Source organism: Scyliorhinus canicula, chromosome 15 (genome assembly GCF_902713615.1).
Source record: "Scyliorhinus canicula chromosome 15, sScyCan1.1, whole genome shotgun sequence".
NCBI classification, from domain to species: Eukaryota; Metazoa; Chordata; class Chondrichthyes; order Carcharhiniformes; family Scyliorhinidae; genus Scyliorhinus; species Scyliorhinus canicula.
The window spans coordinates 131,917,756-131,945,288 of NC_052160.1; the positions used below are offsets into that span (position 1 = coordinate 131,917,756).

At 43.8% G+C, this 27,533-nt stretch overlaps 1 protein-coding gene across 3 annotated transcripts in view; it reads left to right on the forward strand.

The window, feature by feature from the left end:
• Positions 1 to 27,533, forward strand: part of cttnbp2nlb (CTTNBP2 N-terminal like b) — a 125,664-nt gene that overhangs the window by 19,766 nt on the left and 78,365 nt on the right. For all 3 annotated transcript variants that reach the window (XM_038819527.1, XM_038819526.1, XM_038819528.1), the window contains one exon: positions 3,660 to 3,765. In XM_038819527.1, the coding sequence (XP_038675455.1) occupies positions 3,667 to 3,765 (99 nt within the window). In that variant the 5' untranslated portion in view covers positions 3,660 to 3,666. Of the gene's footprint in view, positions 1 to 3,659; positions 3,766 to 27,533 lie in introns of those variants that run through there.

Genomic DNA, 27,533 nt, shown 5'->3' on the forward strand with positions numbered 1-27,533 from the left:
GCCATGATCACCCTACTCAAACCCACGAATCCACCCTATACCTGTAACCCAACAACCCCCCCCCCATTACCTTACTTTTAAGGACACTACGGGCAATTTAGCATGGCCAATCCACCTAACCCGCACATCTTTGGACTGTGGGAGGAAACCGGAGCACCCGGAGGAAACCCACGCACACACAGGGAGGACGTGCAGACTCCACACAGACAGTGACCCAGCCGGGAATCGAACCTGGGACCCTGGAGCTGTGAAGCATTGATGCTAACCACCATGCTACCGTGAGGCCCAATATATTGGGCATGAATCCAGGTGTGATGGGAGACTGAGCTCTGAGCTAATTTGTTGGTGTGATGGGGTAGAAAAGAGGTGGCTTGTGAAGATGCATTCACTGAACATGGTCACTTTAATGAGGTCAATAAACCTTTTGCAGCACTGTGGACAGGTCTTTCCGGCCACAGTGCTCAAATTGATTTGCAATGTATGCCCTGACTGAGTCCCCTGTGGAAACATGGCCTCTCTCTTCCTTTCCATCTCCTAGATTAAGGTTGACTCCACTGCATCAGAGAACCTACCTGGGAGCCTTTCTCTGCCTGATGCTTACATGTTTTTCACTTCCCAGAAACTCTTTCTCAAGACCATTCCGCCAACTACTGCAGCTAGAATGTACTATTCTTTTAAGAGTCGCACTCTGGTTTTTGCACCTGGGCTCCCTACTGAGCATGCAGCTGGTCCGCAATGCTTTAGTGGTGCAATCAAAGAAGTGAGCATGCAGCTGTTGCATCATGTCAAGCGGGCACAGAGCAATCGCACATCGCAATCCCTAAGCCCAAAAACTGACAAAATCCGACTGTTAGCCCTTGGTGTTTCAACTAAAAACAGGAAAAATTAACAGACCTCAACGAATCAAACTTTTTGCATGATAGCTTGCTGGAAAGGTAGGTATGTTCTTTCGACTTTGTGATAGCTGACTGATTTAGTTTGCCTCATGAATTTGGGTAGAGTAACCCAAACTGAATTGAAGAATCACTCAAATCATTTTTTAAATTATGCCCTTGTTCAGTAAATGACTTGGTATAAGCAGGGAAAGTGAATATATGATTAGAAATATTATTTAGAAAACCACAGTTCATCTATGTACTACTGCAAATGCCCCATCTTGATTTAATTCCACATTCTTGCAACGCAATAGTGTGACATCTCAACTACCCAGTGATCTTGCACAATAATAACTTGTTTTTCACGTTTTTAAATACATCAATATGTAGAGAAGGGACATTGTTCAATTAGTGAGTTGGTTTTGATTCTGATTTTCATTTTATTGTCTGGTAATAAATAGACTATGTCCAGGCAGTGTAAAGATGTACAAAGTCCCATTTACAATGCCCCTTCTCTACATATTTTAAAAACTCAAGCTGTCTGGTTTACAAGAACATTTATTCATTAGGAACTATACTTTTGGGGCACGACTGATGATTGGTGTACATGCTCCCCAGGAGTAAACGTCTATAGCTTTTCATAAAAAAAACTTGCTGAACCAAAGGTTAAAAGTAGTGTTCAATTGTGCTTAACCAATTTTAAATGTTAGCTCAAAGAAATTAACCTTTTTTGAGGTTTTTTTGAAGTGCAGCAATAGCTCATTCAATATGTCCAGTACTGCCATAACAAAGCTAATGGATGTAACTTTTTTAAATTGTGTACTGGTAAAGTGCTTCATATTTAGTAAAGAGCCAAGTATATATTGTAAATTTCAATTATGATATGTTATATAAATTGCACCTTTTATTTTTGGTATTTCAGGAAAAATAATTTGACAGTGCCTTTTGTGCTGGTGCTGTTTATTGTTTATGATTTTTGCCCCTCCTATCGAGCTACACGTGTTTCTGTGGAAGTCCACCTGGGCGGCATGGTAGTACAGTGGCTAGCATTGTTGCTTCACAGTGCCAAGGACACTGGTTCGATTCCCAGCTTGGGTCACTGTCTGTGCAGAGTCTGCAAATTCTCCTCGTGTCTGCGTGGGTTTCCTCCGGGTGCTCCGGTTTCCTCCCACAAGTCCCGAAAGATGTGCTTATTAGGTGAATTGGGCATTCTGAATTCTCCCTCCGTATACCCAAACGGGCGCCGGAGTGTGGCGACGCAGGGATTTTCACAGTAACGTCATTGCAGTATTAATGTAAGCCTACTTATGACGCTAATAAAGATAATTATTAATATTATTATGTCTTTCTCACTCAAGTCATTTGTCTCATTTTCACAATAGTCTTAAAAGATTAGGCTGTCATTCCCTGTACTACAACCACGACAGCTCAGTTGGTAAAACAAATTTTTTATAATTGAATCATACAAACAGAGGAGTTTGCAAGCACCCCATCTAGTCATAAATCATCCTGACTTGGAAATATATTAATGTTTCTTCATCGCCGATAGGTTAAAACCTTAGAACTCCCTATCTCATGGCAACATCAAAGTAACTTCAGCACATGAACTCCCCCTGTTCAAGGTGACTGCTTGCCACTGCACTTTTGAACAAAAAGGGATAGGTAATACATGGTGGCGATGCCCACATGCCATGAATTAATTTTTAAAACAGACATTGGGCCAAGATTAAATAACATCCCAATACTGACTGCATAAGCTTGTATACCACTGATGAAGGTGCTTGAGAGCACTGACATATTGGGAGAAACATGCTTTTATTTTTAAAAATGACTTGTTTTCCAAGTTTTAATGCTGGACTCCATAGTTAACTCTTACCAGTAAAAAATGTGAGTTAACCAATATGCAGACTAGGTGGATTGGCCATGCTAAATTGTCCCTTGGTATCTGAAAGGTTAGGTGGTGTTATGGGTATGGGGTGAAGGCGTGGGCTTATGTAGGGTGCTCTTTCCAAGGGCCGGTGCAAATTTGATGGGCTGAATGGCCTGCACTGTAAATTGTATGTATGTATGATTTTAATGAATGTGCAATTTACAGACTAGGAAGCCCTTTTCAAATATAATTTTAATCTCATGCTGTGAAGGAAAGAAAGGGAAAATAAGCCATGGACAGAAAGCTCCAATTAAATTAAAGGGCATTACATCAATGCTTGTGCAAAGAGCAGAATTGCCAGCAAGCTTCTTTTGTGAGTAGGAAGCGTTTTGATGAAATGCACAAACCTTGGTGGCTAAAGGGGTGTGTTGTGTTTGGGAAGGGACTAAAAACTAGGTCAGTGTCACTGGAACAGATGATATGCACAGGGTGGCTAATTGTTGGAGGAGATTGCAGAAGCAGGAAAGGTTGAGGCGATGTCTGGATTTTCAGGTAAAGTGGTTTAGTGTAGATCTTCCAAGGCACAGGTCGTCAGTATAGCTTGTTGACAACAGGACAGGTGAGAACAAAAATCATGGCATTCTGGAGATTTATAATTTCTATATATAGTCTAAATGGGAAGACCACAATCGAGAGTATTGAACAAACAATTAAGCTGAAAAATGTGGTTTTAGAGGCAGTGCTCTGAGCGTGAAAGAAAACTGCCTTCTTGAAAGATCAAGTTATTGGACGCTCATGCTCTCTGCAATACTCTATGTCCTGTTTGTTAAACCACACATTATGTAAAACTAAGTGGGGTGGGGGTAGAACTGCGCTAACTACCATAGTTAATTGATGTATCTTTTGTTTTTCAGAGCAAAAATGAATCTGGAAAATCTCAGCAAGCCAGAATTGCTGATGTTCTTCAGTGTGCTTGAAGGAGAACTTGAGGCAAGAGATGTAGTGATTGAAGCATTGCAAGTAAGTGGCACGGATTTTATTTTTCCTTTTCCCACCTAAGTAGGTGTCACAGATTTTACTTCTCACAAATTGTTGAATATTTCAGCTTGTTGCAAGGTAAATGTATGCATTTTAATTGGCATTCAATCCTAAATGTATAAGTACTGTCATCCCTTTCCCCAGTGTTATGTGCTGTTGTCCGTGGGATGGTTTTGTGCATTGTTAATATAATTAACTTTTTGTCAAGAGCCGCAAACCTATCCAAAAGCAACTTATTTTAAATATGTCTGTTATTTCCCTATCCCAATATCCCAGAGCTGACAACATAACTGGTGCATGGTCAGGAGCACAGGTGGCTAATGTACTATGAAGTCATGAAAAAAACAGTACTCCCATTGTCCTATTTCAGGATGACACTGCAAGGAAGTGTCTGTTCCCAGCAGATTTCTTTGTTTAATGCAGCATAAGGAAATGACTGAGGAAAATAGGAAACACCATTTATAATATTTATTATGTGGCAATCAAGAGGAATTTTGAGCTCCTCTTATGAGGTACATATTTCTATAATAAAACTTGCTGTTACAGAGGTTAAGTGATTATGGAAAAATCTTAAGATTTCATGTGATAGAGATCTACAGGCTAAATTGGGGATGGTATATGTTTTACAGCTATTTAGGTATGCAGAATGTGAGATGTTTTGCAACAAATCCGGGCAGTTGTCATTTGAAGGTAAATCTTCAGGATTTGGATGATAGCTAGCGCTAAAACTTGCTGTGCTGTATTTGATGTGTTGCCATATAAAGTTGATGGTTCATTCTGGACCATATAAAGTTTGTAATCTGCTGATTGCAATCCACTTAGAACCATAGAATTTCTAAAGTGCAGAAGGAGCCCATTTGATCCATCGATTCTGCACCGACCCTCTTAAAGAGCACCCTGCCTAGGCCCACCCTATCCCTGTAACCCCATAAGCTCACCTAATCTATACATCATTTGGATTCTAAGGGGCAATTTAGCATGGCCAATCCACCTAACCTGTACTTCTTTGGACTGTGGAAGGAAACCACAGCGCCCGGAGGTGGCCCACACAGACATGGGGATAAAGTGCAAACTCCACACAGACAGTCATCCTGGGGGTTACCATTGACCAGAAACTGAACTGGACTAGCCATATAAGCACTGTGGCTACCAGAGCAGGTCAATTGCTAGGAATCCTGTGGTGAGTAACTCCTCTCCTGACTCCCCAAAGCCTGTCCACTATCTACAAGGCAGAAATCAGGAGTATAATTGAATACTCTCTATTTGTCTGGATCAGTGCAGCTCCAACAACATTCAAGCTCAAAACCATCCAGCACAAAGCAGACCTCTTGATTGCTACCCCTTCCACAAACATTCAATCCCTCCACTATCGACGAAAGTGGCAGCCATGTGTACCATCTACAAGATGCATTGCAAGTACTCTCCCAAGGTTCCTTAGACAGCACCTTCCAAACCCACAACCACTACCATCTAGAAGGACAAGTGCAGCAGAAACATGGGGATACCGCCATGTGCAGGTTCCCCTAAAGTCACTCACCATCATGACTTGGAAATATATCGCCATTCCTTCACTATCACTGGGTCAAATCATGGAACTCCCTCCCCAACAGCACTGTGTGTGTGCCCACACCACATGGACTGCAGCGGTTTGAGAAGGTAGCTCATCGCCACCTTCTGAAGGGCAACTGGGGATAAGCAATAAGTGTTGGCCGAGCCAGCAACAACCACAACCAGTAGATTAATTTTTTTTTAAAATAACACCCTCCACCACTGCTGCACAAGATGCACTACAGGAACTCACTGAGCTTCCTAAGACAGCACCTTCCAAACCCATGATACTACCATCTAAAAAAGTAAGGGCAGTAGACACATGGGAATCCCACCACCTGAAAATTCCCTGCCACACCACACGCCATCCTGACTTGGAAGTATATCATTGTTGCTTCACTGCCACTAGATCAACATCCTGGATATTTCACGCTCACACTCACTCTCCTGTCTGAATGCTACACTTTGGGAAGGATGTGAACGCACTGGCGAGAGAGTGCAGGAGAGGTGTATAAGAATGGTTCCAGTTATGAAGATGGATTGCAGAAGTTGGGACTGTTTTCCTTAGTGAAAGCAAGGCTAAGAGGTGGTTTACTGAAGATGTTCAAAATCCTGCCTGGGCTGGACAGATTGAAGTGATTTGGAAAATAAGCAAATCCGATGTGAGAAAATCTTCTCGCCCAGCGGTTCAGATCTGGAATGCACTATCTGGAAATGTGGTTCAATCGAGGCATTTAGGAGAGCTTTAGATGGTTGAATAGAAACAATATGCAGGGTTAAGTGGAAAAGGCAGGAAACTGGCACTAAGTCATAATGCTCATTCAAAGAGCCGATGCTAACAATTCTGTGACTGGGATATTCTCTTCAAAACTAAAATTGAAAAACCCTGGACAGCAGAACTCAAACCTGGCAGAAACGTATCAGTTTTATTCTAAATAAAGTCAGGATTTTGTTGAAGACTAGCTTTTCAAAACCAAGTAGCTTCCTGCAAATTTCAGCACAGTGCAGTGACGTGCATTGAAATGTTCAACCGCTTGAAACATTTGCTCTTTTGCTTTAAGTCTTGGTGGTCTCAGTGTAGTAGAGACCAGTTACCTTCTAACACAAAGAAGATATATTGTTACGAGTCAAACTTTCTATTAAAGTACGCGTTACTTTCCATTTGAAGGTGACTACTTGTATAGCATACACTTGGGACTTGCGATGCAAAATGCATACTAAGTAGCTAACTCACTCTTCATATCAATGCAGATCCATATGTAATATTTATTTCATTAAGTTATGAAACATTTTCTAGTTTACAGCTGGAATGTAGAAATTGTTAAACATGGCATGGACACATAGGTTGAATGGCTTTCCTGTGTGCCATAGCGGTTTCGATATTTCCATATAGAGTGTACTATACCCAAGGCTACAATAAAAATATCTGAAACGTTGGTTAGGCAGAATTTTTCATATGGAGGCGTTTGCCACCCGGCACCAAAAAAGATCAGCGCACAAAAAAGATCAGCATACCCACTTTTGTTGGTAGCCCTGCAGCGATTTCAAGCTCCGTGGAACATTGATTGGCTGGAGAAGGTACTTCGGCACCTCACTTCAGAGGAAACCCACCTCGGCTGCTGACCAATCTGATTGGCTGGTAGTCTTGTAGTCCCACTAGCACCACCAGGATCGGGGCCACTGCTGGGACCACAAGCAGTTTACCCCCTCCTATCTCGTTGCTTCCCTGCTAGGCCTCTGTAGTGTGCCTGAGCAGCTGCCACTGGTGTCAAAATTGCAGTACTGGAGGAAGCAGACCATAAGTAGCCATTTAAGGGCCTTGGTTGGGACAAGGGCATCGATAAAACTAGAAGAAATAGGAACAGGAGTAGACTTTTTGGCCCCTCGAACCTGCTCTGCCAATCAATAGGATCATGGTTGATCTTCATGTCCACATTCCAGCCCTTTCCCCGCAGCCCTTAATTCCCTTACTGATCCAAGAATCTATCTGCCTCAGCCTTAAATATACACAGGGTCTCTGTCCCCACAGCTCTCTGGCAAGGATTTCCAAAGATTCTCAACCCTCGAGAAGAAATCCCTCCTCATCTCAGTCTTAAATTCTGAGACTATTCCCTCTGGTCCAAGACACTCATGATGGGAAACATCCTCTCAGCATTTACCCTGTCAAGCCCCTTTAAGAATCCTTTTTGATTCAATGAGATCACCTCATTCTTCTAAATTTTAATGAGTAGATCCCCAACATGTTTAACTTTTGCTCATAAGACAATCAATTGCTCCACAACTTCTCTGAACTGCCTCCAATGAAATTATATATTTCCTTAACTGCTCAACTGCTCAGTGTACTACAGATGTGGTCTCACCAATACCTTGTGCAGTTGTATCAAGACTTCCCTACTGCACTCCGACTCCTTTGAAAATAAGGGCCAACATTCCATTAACCTTCCTGGTTACCTGCTGCACCTGTGTGCTGGTTTTCTGTGTTTCGAGTACAAGTATCTCAAGTCCCTTTGTGTTGCAGTGTTCTGGGGTTTTTCTCTACTCCAATAATACTATGTTCCTTTGTTCTCCCTTTTTAAAAAAAATAATTTTTATTCAAATTTTTGCATAATATCAACAACAAAAAGACATTATTTTTTTTTTTTTTACAAAGAATAGAAAGAACAGTTCTCTTTCCCCCCCCCCCCCCCCCCCCCCCCCCCCCCCCCTCGCATACACAGCAGAAGAGATAAACTAACACCCATCATTCCCCCAAAACATCTGCCCGTCCCTTCAATGGACAGGACAGAACACCCCCCCGTATACACAGAAGAGGAAATTAATTAATACCCGACATTGGCACATAACAACTATGCCCGTCCCTTTAGTACAAAACATCCCCTCCCCCCTGGGTTGCTGCTGCTAATGGCCTGTTTCTATCGTTCTGCCAGGAAGTCCAGGAATGGCTGCCACCTCCTGAAAAACCCTGCACTGATCCCCTTAGGGCAAATTTCACCTTCTCTAGCTTGCGAAACCCTGCCATGTCATTGACCCAGGCCTCCACGCTTGGGGGCCTCGCGACCTTCCACTGAACACCGGCCTCTTTCGCCTCCTGCACTCCCGGCTCCTCCGCAACCCCAAATACTGCGAGCCCTCAGCCCGGATTGACCCTGGATCCTACCACCCTCGACAACGTTCCTGCCACGCCCTTCCAAAATTCCCCCAATGCCGGACATGCCCAGAACATATGGGCATGATTTGCTGGGCTCCCAGAGCACCTAATACACCTGTCCTCACTCCCAAAGAACCGGCTCATCCTTGTCCCAGTCATGTGAGCCCTGCGCAGCACCTTAAACTGTATGAGGCCAAGCCTCGCACAAGAAGAGGAGGAGTTCACCCTTCCCAGAACGTCCGCCCACGTCCCCTCCTCAATCTCCTCACCCAGCTCCTCCCATTTACCCTTTAACTCCTCAACCGAGGCTTCGTCCATCTCCTGCATCACTTGGTACGCCGCTGAGATCCTCCCCTCCCCAACCCACACCCCCGAGAGCACCCTATCCTGGACCCCACGTGGCGGCAGCATAGGGAACCCCGCCACCTGCCGCCTGACAAACGCCCTCACCTGCATGTACCGAAAGGCGTTCCCCGGGGGGAGCCCGAACTTCCTCTCCAGCTCACCCAGGCTCGCAAATTTCCCATCTATAAACAGGTCCCCCAACCTCCTGATACCTGCCCTGTGCCAACACAGGAACCCGCCATCAATTCTCCCCGGAACAAACCGGTGGTTCCCCTGTATCGGGGATCCCATCGAGGCCCCCACCTCCCCCCTGTGCCGCCTCCATTGCCCCCAAATTTTGAGGGTAGCCACCACCACCGGGCTTGTGGTATACCTCATTGGAGGGAACGACAGCGGCGCCGTCACCAGCGCCTCCAGGCTCGTGCCCACACAGGACGCCATCTCCATCCTCTTCCATGCTGCCCCCTACCCCTCCATCACCCACTTACGCACCATCGCTGCATTGGCAGCCCAATAGTACCCACAGGTTGGGCAGCGCCAGCCCCCCCCATCCATGCCCCACTCCAAGAACACCCTCCTCACCCTCGGGGTCCCATCTGCCCACACAAACTCCGTAATGCTCCTGTTAACCCGTCTGAAAAAGGCCTTCGGGATAAGGATGGGGAGGCACTGAAACAGGAACAGAAATCTCGGAAGCACCGTCACCTTGACTGACTGCACCCTACCCGCCAGAGACAGCGGCAACATGTCCCACCTCTTAAACTCCTCCTCCATTTGCTCCACCAGCCTTGTAAGGTTAAGCTTATGCAGGGCCCCCCAGCTCCTGGCCACCTGCACCCCCAAGTACCTAAAGCTCCTGTCCGCCCTTTTCAATGGGAGCCTACCAATCCCCCCCTCCTGTACCACAAACAGCTCGTTCTTCCCAAAGTTGAGCTTGTACCCCGAAAAGTCCCCAAATTCCCGGAGAATCCTCATCACCTCCGGCATTCCACCCACCGGGTCCGCCACATACAACAATAGGTCATCCGCATAGAGCGACACTCGGTGCTCCTCCCCACCCCACACCAGCCCCTTCCAGTTCCTCAACTCCCTCAGCGCCATAGCCAGGGGTTTAATTGCCAGCGCAAAAGATAGGGGGGGACAAGGGACACCCCTGCTTCGTCCCTCGGTGTAACCGAAAATACTCCAACCTCCTCCTATTCGTGGCCACGCTCGCCACCGGGGCCTCCTATAACAGCCTCACTCAACTGACAAACCCCTGCCCAAACCCGAACCTTTCCAGCACCTCCCACAAGTACCCCCACTCAACCCTATCAAAGGCCTTCTCCGCATCCAGTGCCACCACTATCTCCGCCTCCCCTTCTACCGTCGGCATCATTATAACATTCAAGAGCCTCCATATGTTAGTGTTCAGCTGCCTCCCCCTCACAAACCTTGTTTGATCCTTGTGGATAACCTGCGGCACACAATCCTCTATCCTCGTGGCCAAGATCTTCGCCATCAGTTTGGCGTCTACATTTAACAGCGAGATCGGCCTGTATGACCCACAGTGCAAGGGGTCCTTGTCCCGCTTAAGGATCAGGGAGATCAGCGCCCAAGACATCGTCGGGGGCAAAGCCCCCCCCCCCCCCCTTGCCTCGTTAAAGGTCCTAACCAACAGGGGGCCCAACAGGTCTGCATACATCTTATAAAATTCAACCGGAAACCCATCTGGCCCCGGCGCCTTCCCCGACTGCATGTTCCTTATCCCTTTAACCAGCTCAACTGGCGCCCCCAGCCCCTCCACCTGTCCCTCCTCCACCCTCGGGAATCTCAGCCGATCCAAAAAGCGCCCCATTCCCCCCCTCCTCCACCGGGTGTTCGGACCGACACAGTTTCTCGTAGAGGTCCCTGTTGTTCTCCCTTCTAAAAACAACCGCATCACATTTTCCTACATTATACTCCATTTGCCAACTTTTAGCCAATTAACCTATTGATATCTCTTTCCAAACTGTGTCTATCCCTCACAACTTGCTTTTCCGCTATTTTTGTGTTGACTGCAAATTTGGCTACTGTACACTCACTTCCTTCCTGCAAGTCATCGATATATATTATAAAAAGTTGCGGTCCCAGCACTGACCCCTGTGGAACCCCACTGATTACAGGTCGCCAACCTGAAAAAGAACCCCTTTTTCCCCACGAGCGGTTTCCCAACCATAGCCAATTCTCTACCCATGCCAATATACAACATCCAACACCATGGGCTCTTATGACTTATCCTTTTGTGAGGTACCTTGTTGGATGCCTTCTAGAAGTCCAAAAACACATCAACTTGTTCCCCTTTATCCATTTTGGTTGAGACTTCCTTGATAAACTCTAATAAATTAGTCAGAAGCGATTTCCCTTTCATGAAGCCATGCTGACTTTGCTTGATTAGATTTATGATTTTCCAAATGTGCTGCTATTACTTCCCTTATAGTTGATTCCAGTCATTGGCTAATTGACCTACAGTTAACCACTTTTTGCCTTGCTCCATTTTTTTGAGTAGGGGTGTCACATTGGTGGTTTTTCAATCCTCCGCCATTGCCCCATAATCCAAGGGGTTTTGGAAAATTACAACCAATGCATCCACTATCTCTGTTGCTACTTCTTTTAGGATCCTAGGATGCAAGCCATCAAGGCCAGGGCACCTACCTACCTTTAGCCCCATTCGTTTGTGTAATACTACTTCTCTAGTGGTGTGATGGTATTTAATTCTTCCCCCATATTCTTCAGTATTAATGGCATGTTCGAAGTAGGATCCATCGTAAAGACGGCTGCAGGATATCTGTTTAACTCCTCTGCCATTACTTTATTCCCCATAACATCTCCCCAGATTCATTGTCTATGGGGCCTATGTTCAATTTGATCTCTTTTCCTTTTTCTGTATTTAAAGAAGTGGCATGGCAGCACAATGGTTAGCACTATTACCTCACAGCTCCATGGTCCCCGGTTCGATTCCCGGCTTGGGTCACTATCTGTGTTGAATCTGCACGTTCTCCCCGTGTCTGCGTGGGTTTCCTCCGGGTGCTCTTGTTACCTACCACAGATGTGCAGGTTGGGTGGATTGGCCATGCTAAATTGCCTTGTGACCCAAAAAAACTGTTGGGTGGGGTTACCGGGTTACGGGGATAAGGTGAGGTGTGGGCTTAAGTAGGCTGGCTCTTTCCAAGGGCCGGTGCAGACTCGATGGGCCGAATGGCAAATTCTATGATTCTATAAGCTTTTATTGTCAGTTTTTATATCCCTCACTAGTTTGTCTTTGTAGTTTATTTTCTCCTTCCTCTCCCCAGCAAAATTCCTAACAGGTGAGGGAATAATAATAATAATAATAGCTTATATTCGCAAGTAGGTTTCGATGAAGTTACTGTGAAAAGCCCCTAGTCACCATATTCCGGCGCCTGTTCGGGGAGGCCAGTACATGAATTGAACCCGCGCTGTTGGCCTTGTCCTGCATTACAAGCCAGCTGTTTAGCCCACTATGCTAAACCAGCCCCACACGGGGCACACGGGTGTCTGGAAGGCCACCAGAGAATTATACCGGCACACCCCACTGCAAATCCTCCAGTGAGGACCTACAAAATCTGTCTATTAACTTTATTTCTCACCACTGATCTGTTGTGTATGTCCAGAATTTTCAATTTTCCCTTTTGTGTAAGGAAGTAACAAGAGGTTAAAGTTTAACAGCCAAGAACAAGAATATTATTAATGCTTTAAATATGCATTCAGAGTTCCACCATGCAATTCTGTAAGTTAATACTGTAACTTATCAACAAAGTACCTTCATATAATGCCTTAAGGAATGGCTCAAGGATAAAAATAGATGTACATGGAAGTTTATTTGATTTAGCTAGTGGCATGTTCTGGTGATCTCTACAGGAACCCCTTGTAACAATTTGACAACGAGGCTAAATTTACACTAAGGGAATTGCTCATTTGGAGAGCCGGTGTAAACATGATATGCTGAATGGCTTCCTTCTGCACTCTTAACAATTCTGCGATTGTGTGACTTAACTCTGCAATGTTGCATCTTGTTTTTTTTACTAATTTAGAAATTACATGTTTAGATTTTATGTCAACAAAGCAATGGTTTTTCACTGCACACCAACATCTGCTCTAACTCTCAAGTCATGCTCCGAAAGCTTAGCACAGAAAGTTCTTAAATGTGTAGTACTGTAATTCATCTTGATGTGCAGTCACATTGTATGATGTGTGATTTTTGGTTTGTAGTTTCTGTTGAGACCAAAGTGGGTCGGCCTCCTGTGTTACGCCACGACTATCGTAGTGTTTGCAGTTCATGACTACATGTTTAGCTAAATGTGATGGTTAACTTACTATTTTTGTAAGAATTGGGTCAAAATGAGATTCCCGCAGTAGGTTATTATTCTGGGAAAGATTTGCTGTGCAGAAAACAAACCAGATGACCACAACCGTTTGTTGCATGTAACCAACTCAATTTCTGTTTGTATCCTACATTTGCTCTCATGTGAATTCAGATAATGGGCGCAATTCTCCCAAAGTTCATTTATGGCAGATGTTTCGGGAGCCAGTGAGTTCCCCGCTGCTATTCAATGACACTTAGTCACTTTTTGGGGGCCCTGGGGAGTTTCTCACCAGTTTAACCACACTTTGAATTTTTTTCAGCATTGGGGAGCTGAATGCTGAGACCAGGCCGCCATTTTGAAAGGATGCCTCGATCTCTAAGTGAGCTTGTGGATCACCCCACCCATAGAAAATGTCACTCCCCACACACATGGGCATTACCCCACACCTCCCCCAAGTAAGGACACCCTGCTGTGGGGTCCCTGGGGGACCACCTCTTCATGGCCTTCCACACCCACTTACAAGCCCCTCCCCTTCAAGGATTCCCTCCTGTCACTCGTCCCAGCCTCCCAGGGGCCCCTACTTGCCTTCCATGCACACCCTTCTTTCATGGGCATGGCCCTCTGCCCGAGTCTTGGCATTGCTGCTCGGGCAGTGCTCCTGCCTGCTTGGCAGTGCCATCTGGACATCTTTGTGCCAGGGTGGCAGTGCCACGGTGCCCACATTACAAGGTAGGGCCAGTGGGCCACCCTGTACTGACCCTGACTACCCAGGGGTCTCTGATGGCTTGGGAGACCCCCTGGGTGTCATTCCTCCTGGTTCATGCTTGTGTGGACCAGTGCTGAACAACACCCAGCTGCGGCCTCACTGGTGGATCCCGCAATGCCAGCGGAACCCGTGTGAGCTATTCGAAGTCTCCTTTAACTTGGCTTCGGCGTGCATCCTGCCCCTAGTGGGCGGAATCCTGACTCGGATGCCTCACAGGACTTGGTGGGTTCCGCAAGGCGTGAAGATAGCTGGGAAGCCCGTGAGATGCCTATGCTGTATTCACTGGCCGCACCGCACTTGAGCAAGAGCGGAACACGGCCGGTGGATCGTGCCCAATATGTGCATTCCCTTTGTACTTTACGAAGAAACTAGTGAACGGTACCAAGGGGTCTGTTTATATATTTCCTAGTCTATATCGGGTTTTGGCTGATCTATAATTTCCTTTCAGAAGACCAAAGCTACTGTCATCTTCAGCCCTGCCACAAGCTTCATAATTTAGCCATCAATTCAATCTTCCTTCCTGGCCTTTGCTTCAGGGTGAATCAGATTATTTGAGACCTCGGTGACTTATTCCAATACTAGAGTGTGACCCAAAGGCTGCCTGTTTTCCTGGTCCATGACATCGCTTCCTGCCACAATATCAGACTATCTGTTGCTGAAGCCCTCGTTCACACCTGTGTTGCCTTCGGACTTGAGTATTGCTGATGCTTCTTGGCCAGCCTCTCATCCATCCTCTATAAACTTAATTCATCCAAAGCTCTGTTGCCTGTATCCTTTTAACACCAAATCTTGTTTACCCTTTATCTCTGTATTTGGCTGAGTACAATTCCAAAAAGCTGGTTCCCTCGATGCCTGCAATTTTAAAATGCTCATCCTCTTGCTGAATTCTCTTCATGGCCTCGCCCAGCTCTCACGTCCTCGGATTCTGGTCTTCAGTGCATTGCTACCCCTACCCCATTGTACTTGACAGTGACGAGGCCCCATCCTCTGAGATTCCCTGCCTAAGCACCTCCAACTTCACCTCCCTCGCCACTTATGACTTTCTCAAAATACATCATTTTTACCAAGCCTTTGGCTACCCCTCCTTTAGCTGGGCATCCATTTATTTATTTCTAATTATAGTCACATTTTTTTCTATATTAAAGGTGTTATTGATATCCTCATTTGCAAATAATAAAATTCTTTGTGTTGAGTCATCAGCTTGAAACAGTTGATTTAGTTACAAAATATCTCCTTTTTTTAAAGGCAAATGCTTATCAACTTAATGTCATTTGAGGAATTCACCAAGCTATTCATTTATTTCAGTGCTATACAGAATTTATGTGGCATGAGAAATACACCATTATGCAGCTACCAATTTTCTGCTTCGGAGGAGGAAGTTTCTTGCTAAAACTAAGTTTAATGAAACATACAATTGCTTCTCTCTGGATGTTGACTAATTAAAAATCAATGCAGGAAAAGCTCACCCTTTGAATTTAATGTGTGATTGGCATGGCATTGCAAGTTTGCTTTCTTGTTGCTGAGATATTAAAGATTTCTTGGTGCCTTCCATTTCTTTGCCTTCCTCCTGCTTTATCCACTGTGCTGTAGTGAACTAGCTGACCTGTTTCCAAACAGATATCAATGCTATATTTGCAATTAGTTCCTGAAGAGCGTGTGAGGATCTGAGGCCTCCAGTTTGTCAGTATGGGTTTCCTGATTATCGTAGGGCTTTGAAGTTACTGAAATTTTATAGATTAAAAAATCTATAAGGACTGTTGCCACTTACAGAGAAGTTTAGCTCAAGTTATTTAAGTCAAGATGTGTTTGTGAAGGTTTAAAAAGTACTGGGCAGCACGGTAGCATGGTGGTTAACTGGTATAGGGTGGATACGTGGGTTTGAGTAGGGTGATCAATGCTCGGCACAACATCGAGGGCCGAAGGGCCTGTTCTATGCTGTACTGTTCTATGTTCTACTGTTAACTATGTCATGGTGTTCTTGACTTAAGTGTAGTTTTTAACATTTCTTTATTTTAATAAATATTTCACCTTCTTGGCTTAGGTGTAGTTTTTAACATTTCTTTATTTTAATAAATATTTCACTTAAGTGGTCTGAGAAGTTACTTCCTGATTTTGGAAAACCACCTCGTACTGTACAAATTGCAAAACCATTCTAGAAGCTTTTTTTCCTTTGGGATTTGGACAGCTCGATACTTACCATCTGCCTTGCCATAACTGAGTTTTTCTGAAAAAAGGCATTTCTGTCGAAGCATTTCTTGTACTCATCAGAACAATTGCAAAAATACCTCGACAGGGGAAACAACAACTTTAAACTATATGAGAAATCTGTGGCAGTTTAGCCTGAATTTATTATGTTGATCTCTGAAATACTATGGGCGGGATTCTCCGCCATGCCACTTTTCTGCCCTGACCTGCCGGCGGATTCTCCGTTACACCGGCCAGTCAATGGGGTTTCCCATTGTGGGGCAGCCCCACACCGTCGGGGAAACCCCCGGGCGCCAGCAAAACGGAGAATCCCGCCGTCAGAGAATCCAGCCCAATGGCTTTTTTGTTGCACTCAACAAATTTTTGCTTCAATTTATTATAATTTGCAAGCAGAAAGCTAGTTTAAAGCCAGATCAGACATCCTAGACATGAATTTAATTAACATTTCAGATTCTAACTTGCATCAGTAGTTTAAATCTGTTTTTAATATTGGTTATTAAGAAACTCAGCGATTTAATCTTGGGTTCTCTATATCTGATTGCGCAGCAACAAATCCTGCTTGAATGGAGGTTACCAGTGCTATCTAGGGTTTTTGCATGGTTGGGGGTTGTGGCAGAATTTCTGCGGCTAGAAAAAAATCAAATATGCCCTTAGGGGGTCAGAAGAAGGATTTTACTCTAGCTGGAGGCCATCATCGCTGTCTTTAAGGATCTGTTTATTACTAGCGGTTGGGGGCGGGGTGGAGGAGGAATGTGTTCAAGGTGGGGGGGGAGTCTGGGGTTATAATCTGGAAGAAAAAAATGACAAACTCTTTGTAATATATCTTGAGTTTTTTTTATGTTTGTGGAATTATTTTGCATTGTTTGGAATAAAGTGAAAAAACAAAATGAACATTTGGAGTGGCTATCTTTTTTTGCTTTATCTGTAAAAAACATAGTTAAGATTATCCATGACAGGGGCTGTGTTAAGGAAGCATTTTGGTAGTACACAAGGATTACAGAATAGATTTTTCCTTGGAGGGATTCTACAATTTTATTTCTGTATTTTATTCCCCAATTCCACAGTGATCTTATATCTGCAGTTCTAATGAGGCTTTATGCCTTTCACAAACTATAATATCCCCCAGATATTTGATCATTGCTTTGTGCTGTGAAATCATGCTCTGAAATCTTCTCGAGGGCAATTGGAGATGTACAGTAAATGCTGACCTTGCCAGCAACACCCTCATCCCGTGGATGAATAAAAAAAAATCATTACTATTTGCAATTTCACCAGAGTTACCCTGAATGATGACACACCATCAAAAACACTTCTTCTACACTCTTCTCAATCCATTCCAACATTTCTAATAAGTGCATATGTCATCATAAAAAAGAAAAGGTTACACTGGTCTCTCAATCTAGATCCAAATATTATCCTCTGATTATGTGTAAATATTCATTAATGTGTGTCAGTGCATACTGCAAAGCAGCTGTTGTATGGCAGTGAATACCTGATGTCATCTTATATTTCTCCTTTCTGATCCAGTTTTTTTTCCCCCAAGTACATGAATAATGTTTTGTGCGCTTAACATTTAACATTTCCCCATAATGGTAGCTTCTTTCACACTGCCCGATCGATAATGTATTGGTGCGTTACGTAGTATGGTTTTTCCACCCTTTAAAAAACACAATCCAACCCACTGTGAAAAGTACCATGGAAAACCATTTATAAGTGTCTTATGAAAATATAAAATACTGTTGCAAGCTAGTTGATTTTGGGCTAAAGCATTCACTCTAACAATTGTGAAGCTTCTGGGAATTCTTAGCAACTGAAATATAGTGAAACCTTGTAAATACTCCCTGTTTTCCATTACATCCAATACCTTAAAAATGTAGAAACCTTATCTCTGTTTATTCCACCCCACTTGCACAATTCTAAACAGGATTGAAGTGCTATAGCCTTGTGGTCAGATTTGCCTCTTCGGTGTCTCACCACCTACTTGCCACTGTATATGTCATGCCATGTAGTTTCTGTTTAGTGAATGATTCTATCCTATTAATACCCAAATATCTATTAAGCTGTCTAGACAGGCTGCACGAAAAGGGATTACACTGGTGATTACAGCAGAGATCACATACATGATGAGTTTTCGAGACTGTTTTTGAACTATGTTATGGTGTCATAACCATATTATAATAATCCATGTCTGTGGTTGAGCAACTATTTTTCTCGCACCAATGTCTCTCTCTCTCTCTCTCTCTCTCCCCATTGCTGGGATTTTGTCCAAAATATACGAATGCTTAGCTATCGCTTTGTAGTGACATTTATGGGGATGCCAAGCAAAAACCATTGATATCCCCCACAGATTTGAAGCTCCTGGTACCTACCTGCTTCAGAGATGTAATGTTAACCTGGGATATCCTAAGTGTTATGACCCCCTTGGCTATTGTGCAATCAATTCCAGCCCCACTTGACCCGGAGTTGCAACAAAATTAAAATTAACAATTAATTCTTAGAAAATACCCAACGTATCTGGTCTTTGGCTGCTCAATATTACAGTCACCAGGCTTGTAAATTTAAACAATTAATTTTTATTAATGCCAAGAACTATAATTAAATAGGCAGCAAATACAACTGATTAACCATTGTCTAATTCCTAATCCCTCTACTTTCTCTTCCCCCGCCCCCCCCCCCCCCCCCAACTTAACCCATCCCCACCCTCTACACACCCCCACGAGACAGACATACAAACACTGAGGAAAGAAGGGATGTAAAACTAATAATGAAAATAAAAGGAACAGAGCCTTTGTTTCAGATGGACATCTTTCAGTACACACTTCTTCAATCTAGGCCTTCAGTTGCAGGTTTTTGTTTCCAGTCTGTAATGGTTTTCACTGTAGATCATCCAGGTTCTCTGCAAGTTCAGAAATCAGTTTGGCAGGAGGAAAGAGAGAGAGACACTCATAGCTATTCCCCTCAGGGTCCAGGATATGACTGCCACTTCCTGCGTCCTCTGAAAACCATCCCACTCGAGTAGGACCTAATCACTGCCTATTGCCGGGCAGAAACAGCCTTTTGCCAATTAATTGGCCACCAGCCAGCCAACCCAACCGAATCCCTCCGGTCCCTTGAGTGCCAAAAAGTTGAATTTTTCTGTTCAGAAGCTAAACCTCCAAAGCACAGTGTACCATTTTCAACTTTTGAGTTGCTCACTTCCTCTGCTCGACTTAAAGGTATATGTCCATTAAATATCCATGGGTCAAAATTATACCCGCAAAGTAAAAGAAAGGGAAGTAATGGAACTAACTGGAAGGGCCCTTACATAAGAAAGTAGAACATAAAAATGCTCCTCTTGAAAGCAGATTATATTTTCCAGGAAATTGTCTTTAATCTTATAAAGTGGTTTCTTTTATGCATATAGCATAATACTGTTTATTTGATTGTTGGAGTCTCATCAGGGACTGTCCTTTAGTTAAGTCGGAAGCCAATCTGAATGTCAATCTTGATGGATAGTATCGTTTAGCAACTAATCGTGAAACTGACTATTTGGGATTTCTGTTTGCAGGTGGATTTCTTTTTCCAAAATAAACTGTGGAGAAGGTATTTCACTTCACTCTTGTGTTCTCTTCCCTATTTCCACATCTCACGCTTATGTGTGCGCACACAATGAACTTTGGTAAAATATTCAGGATTGGCTGAGTTTTGACACAATCTGAATTTTGATGCACGCCTCGATACATCCATAGGAGAAGCAGCTACCACTTTTGGCCAACTCCTGTGTGGGAAAACAAGCTGACCCTTGGGACCAAGTAGTTAGTTTATGATACTTATGTTCTGGGTACTTTGTGCAGCTGTGAAGCATGGACAACTTGGAGCTATCAAGAAAAGACACTCAACAATTTTCATCTTCATATTCTGCAGCATACTTGCTGCGTTTTGTGGAAGGGCAAGATCATCAATGTGGTGGTTTTGCCGAAGGCAAATCTCCCAATATGCAACCACTCATCAAGTAGAGGCAAGTTCATTAACTTGGGGGAAAATGTAAGACAAGTTCGCCATCCTTTTCTGAGGGGCTAGTTTAGCACATGGCTAAATCGCTGGCTTTTAAAGCAGACCAAAGCAAGCCAGCAGCACGGTTCAATTCCCATACCAGTCTCCCCGAACAGGCGCCGGAATGTGGCGACTAGGGTCTTTTCACAGTAACTTCATTTGAAGCCTACTTGTGACAGTAAGCGATTTTCATTTCATTTCATTTCATAAAAGACACCAGCAGACTCCTGTGACCGCTATTGATAGTTTTAGGCATGTCTTCCCAGACTTTATGTATGTGTTCCCAGACTTTTAAAAACGTTGTAAGGATCCATTCCCAAGGATACTCTGTATCGGAATGTATCCAAAGCCAGAAGGCGAGCTCGACACCCAAAGCTTTGCTTCAAGGATGCTTGAAAACGTGACCTCAAGGTACTAAAACATGATTTTTTTCCCACATGGGAGAAACTAGGCAATAACAGAAGGAAATGGCAACATTGCCAGTGGGTCAGTGCTTGCCGCCATGACAATCAGTGGCTACAGCTACAACAACATGACAACACTGAAAACCAGCACGTTGATGGCAGATGACAACACTGAAAACCAGCAAGTTGATAGCAGATGCCAGCACCGCACAATACCTCCTGAAAACCACTTCTTCTGTGGAACTTGCAGCAGAATCTATCTCTTCAATCATCATCAAAAATGCACCATCTGAAATTATCCTGTCACCAATACATTTTTTTTTTTGCCATCTTGTGTCGGATCTCAAACAGCGATGAATCAGAGTACAGGAGAGTGATGGAGAACCTAGTGGCGTGGTGTAACTACAGCAATCTCTCCCTCAGCAAAACTAAGGAGCTGGTCATTGACTCAGGAAGCAAAGTGTCGTACATGCCCGTCTGCATCAATGGTATAGAGGTGGAGATGGTTGACAGCTTCAAGTTCCTGGGTGTGCACATCACCAACAATCTGTCCTGGTCCATCCACGCAGGCGAAACTTAAGGAAATTTGGCATGTCCACATTGACACATACCACTTTTTACAGATGCACCATACAAAGTATCCTGTCTGGCTGCATCACAGCTTGGTGTGACAACTGCTCGACCCAAGACCGTAAGAAACTACAGAGTCGTGAACGCAGCCCAGTCCATCACGCGAAGCCGCCTCCCATCCATTGACTCTATCTATGCCTCCCGCTGCCTTGGGAAAGCAGGCAGCATAATCAAAGACCTCTCCCACCTGGGTTATTCTCTCTTCCATTGGGCAGGAGATACAAAATTCTGGAAAACAAGCGTTAATAGATTCAAAAACAGCTTCTTTCCTGCTGCTACCAGACTCTTGAATGACCATCTTATGGACTGAACTGATCTCTTCACGCATCTTCTCTACTGAGTAGTGTCCTAATATACACCAGTATATCATGATGCAGACACACACTGATGGACACACACAGGGGCCAATCAACATGTACAAACACCGCAGCCAATCACCAGTTAGAATACACACACTATAAAGGCAGAGGGCACCCCGGTTCCCGCTCATTCTGGGTGCTGCCTCTCAGTGTAACAAGAACTCATCCAGCCCAGTACAGACTCACACCACGTGCTGAGAGAATCAACTGGTTTGGACAAGGCTTGGGTCTCTAGTTTAAGTTAGCATAATTTAGACCCACAGTCATGTGTTAGTTAGTTAGAAGTAGTTAATAAAATTGAGTTGAACCTTCATCAGTGTTGGAAGTGTCTGTTCATGTCTCAAGTCTACACTAGCCAACACTTCAAGTACCACTACACTCTGTATGCTTCACCTGATATCTATGTATTTATTTTGTGTATTTATTACACGTCCTATGTTTTTCATGTTTGGATAGATCTGTCTGGACTCTACGCAGAACAATACTTTTCACTGTACCTCAGTACATGTGACAAATCCAAATCTATCATCTTGCATTGATGGAATGGTGTTGGTGGTGTGGGTCCTGAATTGTATTTGATTACATCACAATAAATCACAAAAAATATGACACTCCAGCATGGCAGAAATTGTGGGAATTTGTCTGACAAATTGGAGGGGAGAGGAGAATTTATTGCCAAGTATAAGCATGTAAGCTTGTGTCTGACTGCATGCTCATAAGGCTGTTGGTCGTCATTTTATCTCAGCCACAAAACTGCTGGACCTTGGCCTTCCACTTTGTGCAATACAAATAGGTAATAAAGGACACAATAAGGCAAATGAATCCATTCTGTTCATTTATTGTACAACAGAAGGAGCAATTTGCTGTGACGGTGGAGTACCTCTGGAAATTCTTGTTGAATCCCCAAAGGCAATGATGTCAGCTCTAGCGTTGATAACTGACATAATTAATTCGGCTAGCTTTCATCTCCCATTGATTCTAAGGAACTCGGCCAGCTGCCTTTCCATTCCCCTGTTGGATCCATACTTCCTGTGTTTTGGAGTTTATTCTGGAGGTTGATAATGCTTTGTAAAAAGAAATGTTTCCTGTATCTAACCCAGCTTTGCTTCATGTCATGTCCCTATTCTGTTTATTCTTCGCGAGCTCAAATAACCAATATTTTATTCCAAACCAAAATACACAAGTCACAAACTTCCAAAAAGCATAACACAGCCCAAATAGTATGCCAATTCCCCCTGCCCCCACCTGCTGGTGACAAACGAGGGTGACCATGCCGCACAAAGCCCCTTACCTGCATATGCTTGAACCCACTCCCCTTTGGTAACTCTTATCTCGCTTGCGAACCTCCCTTCCCTGAACAGATCCTTAACCCGCTTCACCCCTCCATCTGCCAATGCCTTTACGTCACATCTATCTCCGCTGGAGGGAATCTGTGATTCCTACATATTGGTGCCAATAGTGATATACCCCCACGCCAAAGTGGCATCTCAACTAGTTCCAAACCTTTAGGTACGATGTCGCAGTGTACTTAACCAGGGAGATCGGGAGGGGGCTCTAGACACGCATGCGCACAAAGCCTCTACGGCCGTGCCTTCTCCACATTTCGCCGCCCAATAGTACAGCAGATTTGGGAGCACCAGGCTTCCCACCCGCCATCTCATTTGAAAAAAATTCACAGCTACTTGCTTGCCCATACAAATGCCGAAATTGATCTGTCTGCATTTCGGAAGAGCGCCTGCCTTTGGCGGAAATGTCGGGAGGGACTGAAAAACAAACACAAACCTCGGAAGGACATTCATCTTGATTGTCTGTACCCTCCCCACCAGTGACAGAGGGAGGGCATCCCACCTCTTCAAATCCCATTTCACCCCTCCATCAAACTGGCCAAATTCCACTTGTGCATCATAGCCCAATCGTAGAATATTCAAATATCTAAACCTGCCTCTGGCCAGCTTGAATGATAGTGCACTCAAAATTAGCACTCCTCCTCTGGGCTTCCTCTGGAAGCACTTCACTTTTTGTCACATTCAATTAGTATTCCAAAAAAGTGCCAAACTTCCTCTATGTCCATTATCTTAACCATGCACTCCAACAAATTCATAAAGTACAGCAGCAAGTTATCCTCATACAGTGAGAATCTATGATCCCTGCCTCCCCTTACAATGCCCAGCCACACTCTACCATTATCCCCAAGCCAGGGGCTCAACCCTGGTTCAATGAAGAGAGCAGGAGAGCATGCCAGGAACAACACCAGGCATACTGAAAAATGAAGTTCAACCCGATGAATCTATAACACAGGACTACTTCTGTGCCAAATAGCATAAGCAGCAAGTAATAGACAGAGCTAAGCGACTCCACAACGAACACATCAGATCTAAGCTCTGTAGTCCTGCCACATCCAGCCATGAATGGTGGTGGACAATTAAACAACTCACTGGAGGAGGAGGCTCCACAAATATCCCCATCCGCAATGATGGAGGAGCCCAGCACATATGTGCAAAAGACAAGGCCGAGGCAAGATTGTGACAATCTTCAGCCAGAAGTGCCGAGTGGATGATCCATCTTGGTCTCGTCTGGAGGTCCCCAGCATCACAAGATGTCAGTCTTCAGCCAATACAATTCACTCAAGGTGATATCAATAAATGGCTGAAGGCACTGGATACTGCAACAGATATGGGGCCCTGACAATATTCCAGCATTCATACTGAAAACTTGTGCTCCAGAACGTGCGCACCATCAAGCCAAGATGTTCCAATACAGCTACAACATTGACGTCCACCCGGCAATGTGGAAAATTGCCCAGATGTGTCATGTCCACAAGAAGCAGGCCAAATCCAACCCAGCCAATCGCCGCCCTATCAGTCTCTCATCGTCCTCGTCCATCTCAATCTTTTCCTTCTCCTAGTATTTATACATTTAGATTATCACTGCATGCGGCGACTTCCCAACTCTCGGTCTCTGTCATAGCGACTGGTGTGCCAGGCCCATATCCGGAAAGCTCTCTCGTAGACCTCTTCAACCAGCTTCACAAACATCTTCAAAACATAGACCATGGCACTCGCTCCCTCAGACCCACAATTCTTAAATTCTGCCACCTGGACAGATTTCCCCTGATCGTCCACCCTCACTTTCAACTCCTTACAGGTCGCTCCTAACATCACCACCTCTGCCTCCAACTCCACAGTCCGATCACCGTGATCTGTTACCTCCCTTTCCACCTCAGATTGTCACACCTTGTGATTCCAGGCGCTGCTCCACCTGTTCCAAAGTCTCCCTCAATCGCCTTGGACTGATCCTCTTAGGTGAGGATGCCGGAACTCTCCCTTGGTCAACACCATCAGCTGCTCCACAGAGTGGGGTGGCCGATGACGAAGCTCCTGACTCCGCCATGCTTTCTGTTGCAGTGCCACACAGGTCCTCCATCTTTGGAGCCACCACCTTATTCAATTTGTGGTAGGTGTGGTAACCCGCTGACATTCCACTTTCGAGTACAATTCGACCCTTGCCAATCTCAACAAAACTCTTGTTAACCGGGCATAAAGGGCCAAAACCAATGCCTCCAAGCATGAGCCACCTTGTGTGTGACCAGAAGTGATTCCTTTCGTTAATTTAAAAAAAAATCATAATCTCATCACCTCAACCCACTAAAAAAAAATAAAGCACTTTTTTTAGACTATCCTGATAAGTTAACAATCTTAGGAATATGCATCATTCTGGCAGCCTTTGTTTGGACCTTTTTACAGGACACTGTTCTGCCATGTGAGGAGACCAAAATGAAATATTATACTCTAAATTTTGGTAGCATTCTCACCTCCAAGTTGCAAGGTTCTGAGCGAGAGTCCCACTCCAGGACTGCAAACAAAAATCAAATCTAATTGTGTACATTTGAGGATGTAATATATTATCAGAAGTGCTAGCTTTCGAATGAGAAGTTAAACAAGGCACTGTCTTCAGTGAAGGCCAATATTTATCTGTCAAACAGTTCTACTAAAAATGGCTGATGCGATTGTTAATATATTCCTGTTTGTAGGAGCTTGCTGTACGCAAATTGGATGCTGCATTTCCTGCATTGCTTCAGTGAATGCATTTCAGAAGTGCTTAATTGACTGTAAAACGCTTTGGAACCTCCTGATGTCATGAAAGATGAAACATAAATACAAATCTTTCTTTAATCATAAGCTATAGGCTTGATGGACCAACTGATCTTTTCCTGTCCATAATTTCAAATACGTATGTTTACATGTCACTTGGCTTACTATTGTACAATTGTCTGGAAGTGCATACCTTCAAACCAATGTGGCTTACATTGAATGAAGAAATGTGGAATACAGTGTCTTTTCATGTACTGTAAATGGCCACCTGGTGCTATTTTCTAGAACGCATTCTTCACTATAATTGTAGTGCAAGCAGCTTTTAAGTTTTTAGAAATTCAATTATCCACAAAAATGCCTACTCCTGTTCTCTATTTTTGGACTAATGCCAGACATCAGCCTGTGCATTACTACAAAATACACTTGGTCAGAAGTAAAGTAGATTTGAGAAAGTGATTACGCTAAAACTGAATTGATGCCTTTCTAACGATGCATTCTCAAAACATGAGTAGATAATAAACATTCAATACAGCCTAGTAGCAAGCTTTCAAAACTGAAATACCTGCTGCTTAACCTTGCAGAATGATCAGGCTAAAGATTAAAATGACATCTTAAGTTTGGCAAACAACCTTATTTATAGTATCGTAAATCAAGGTAGCTTAAAGACTTATTTATGCTCCCCAAATAGTTTTAAAACATTCAGTTTTAAGTATTAAGGAATAGATGCAGTGTTTAAAGCAGTGCAACTAATTAGCATCAAGGGCTGATGTGACCAAGTGGTGATTGTCATAAATTTGATTTGATTTTTATTTACTGTCGCTGCAGCTGATGGTTAGGGAATTGGCAATACCATTGCCACAAGACAGTAAATTTATTGATTTAGAAAGTGCCTCTTTGTTCCCATATGTGAGGAGTAAAGTAAGATCCTAGTTGTCCACCAAGCTGTCCAATAAATATTAATGGTAGCCAAGAAGAATAATATGCACCTGGTTACCCACGTGTTCCATTCAATGAGTTTTATAGTGAACATATCAACATACAGTTTGGATTAATGAATGGTATGGCTCTACAATGTTTTTCTGGTTATGTTGACACTGTTATCGTAACCGCTGGTGTACACTTACAGAGAAGGAAAATGAAGGTGAGAGGAAGCATTTGTTGTGCATTCTTTAAAGCGATCTTCCAGATTCCATTATTTACTGTATTCTTGAACATCGATCTTGTTAACAGCATGGATTTGAGTGTTTGCTGTGGCGGTGCACCCCTGTAAAAATACAATATTGATGCAGAGATTTAATGATACAAACAAAGGCCATACAGAAAATCTTTACAGAGCAAATGTGCCTTATGCAATCTAATTCATGTTGGCTTTTGGAGATGTTGTTGGGTAAGAATATTTGTTCCCCACCCCTCTTCCTGTTTCTGGCTTTTCACATGAGCACACCTAACCAAGAGAAAATTCTTTTCAGTATTTCAATCACACTTACAAAGGTCAGTGACTGTAGGAGCCACAAAAATGGGAGCGGCTGCATATCTTGCTGCTGTGTAGACTACATAATGAATAGGAGGAAACTCTGGACTGAGCTTTCTTTGTTTTGTTTACTGGCACATGTGAACACTTTTTTAAGGGAGTGCCAAACAGAAATGTGATGCTGTAAAGGCAAGCTTTGAAAGAATAAAACCGTAGTAAGCGCTGATTAAACCCTTGATCTGAAGAATATCATGAATTTGATTTTGCAAGGAGAGTGGGGCTCTGAGTACAGTTAAAAGATTGATGCTCTAGATTACAGAATCTTTCCCCTAGAAATTTAGATGATGTTTTACTGAATAGAACCTTGAATACCTTGATGTCGACCTGGTGAAACTACAACACAGGACT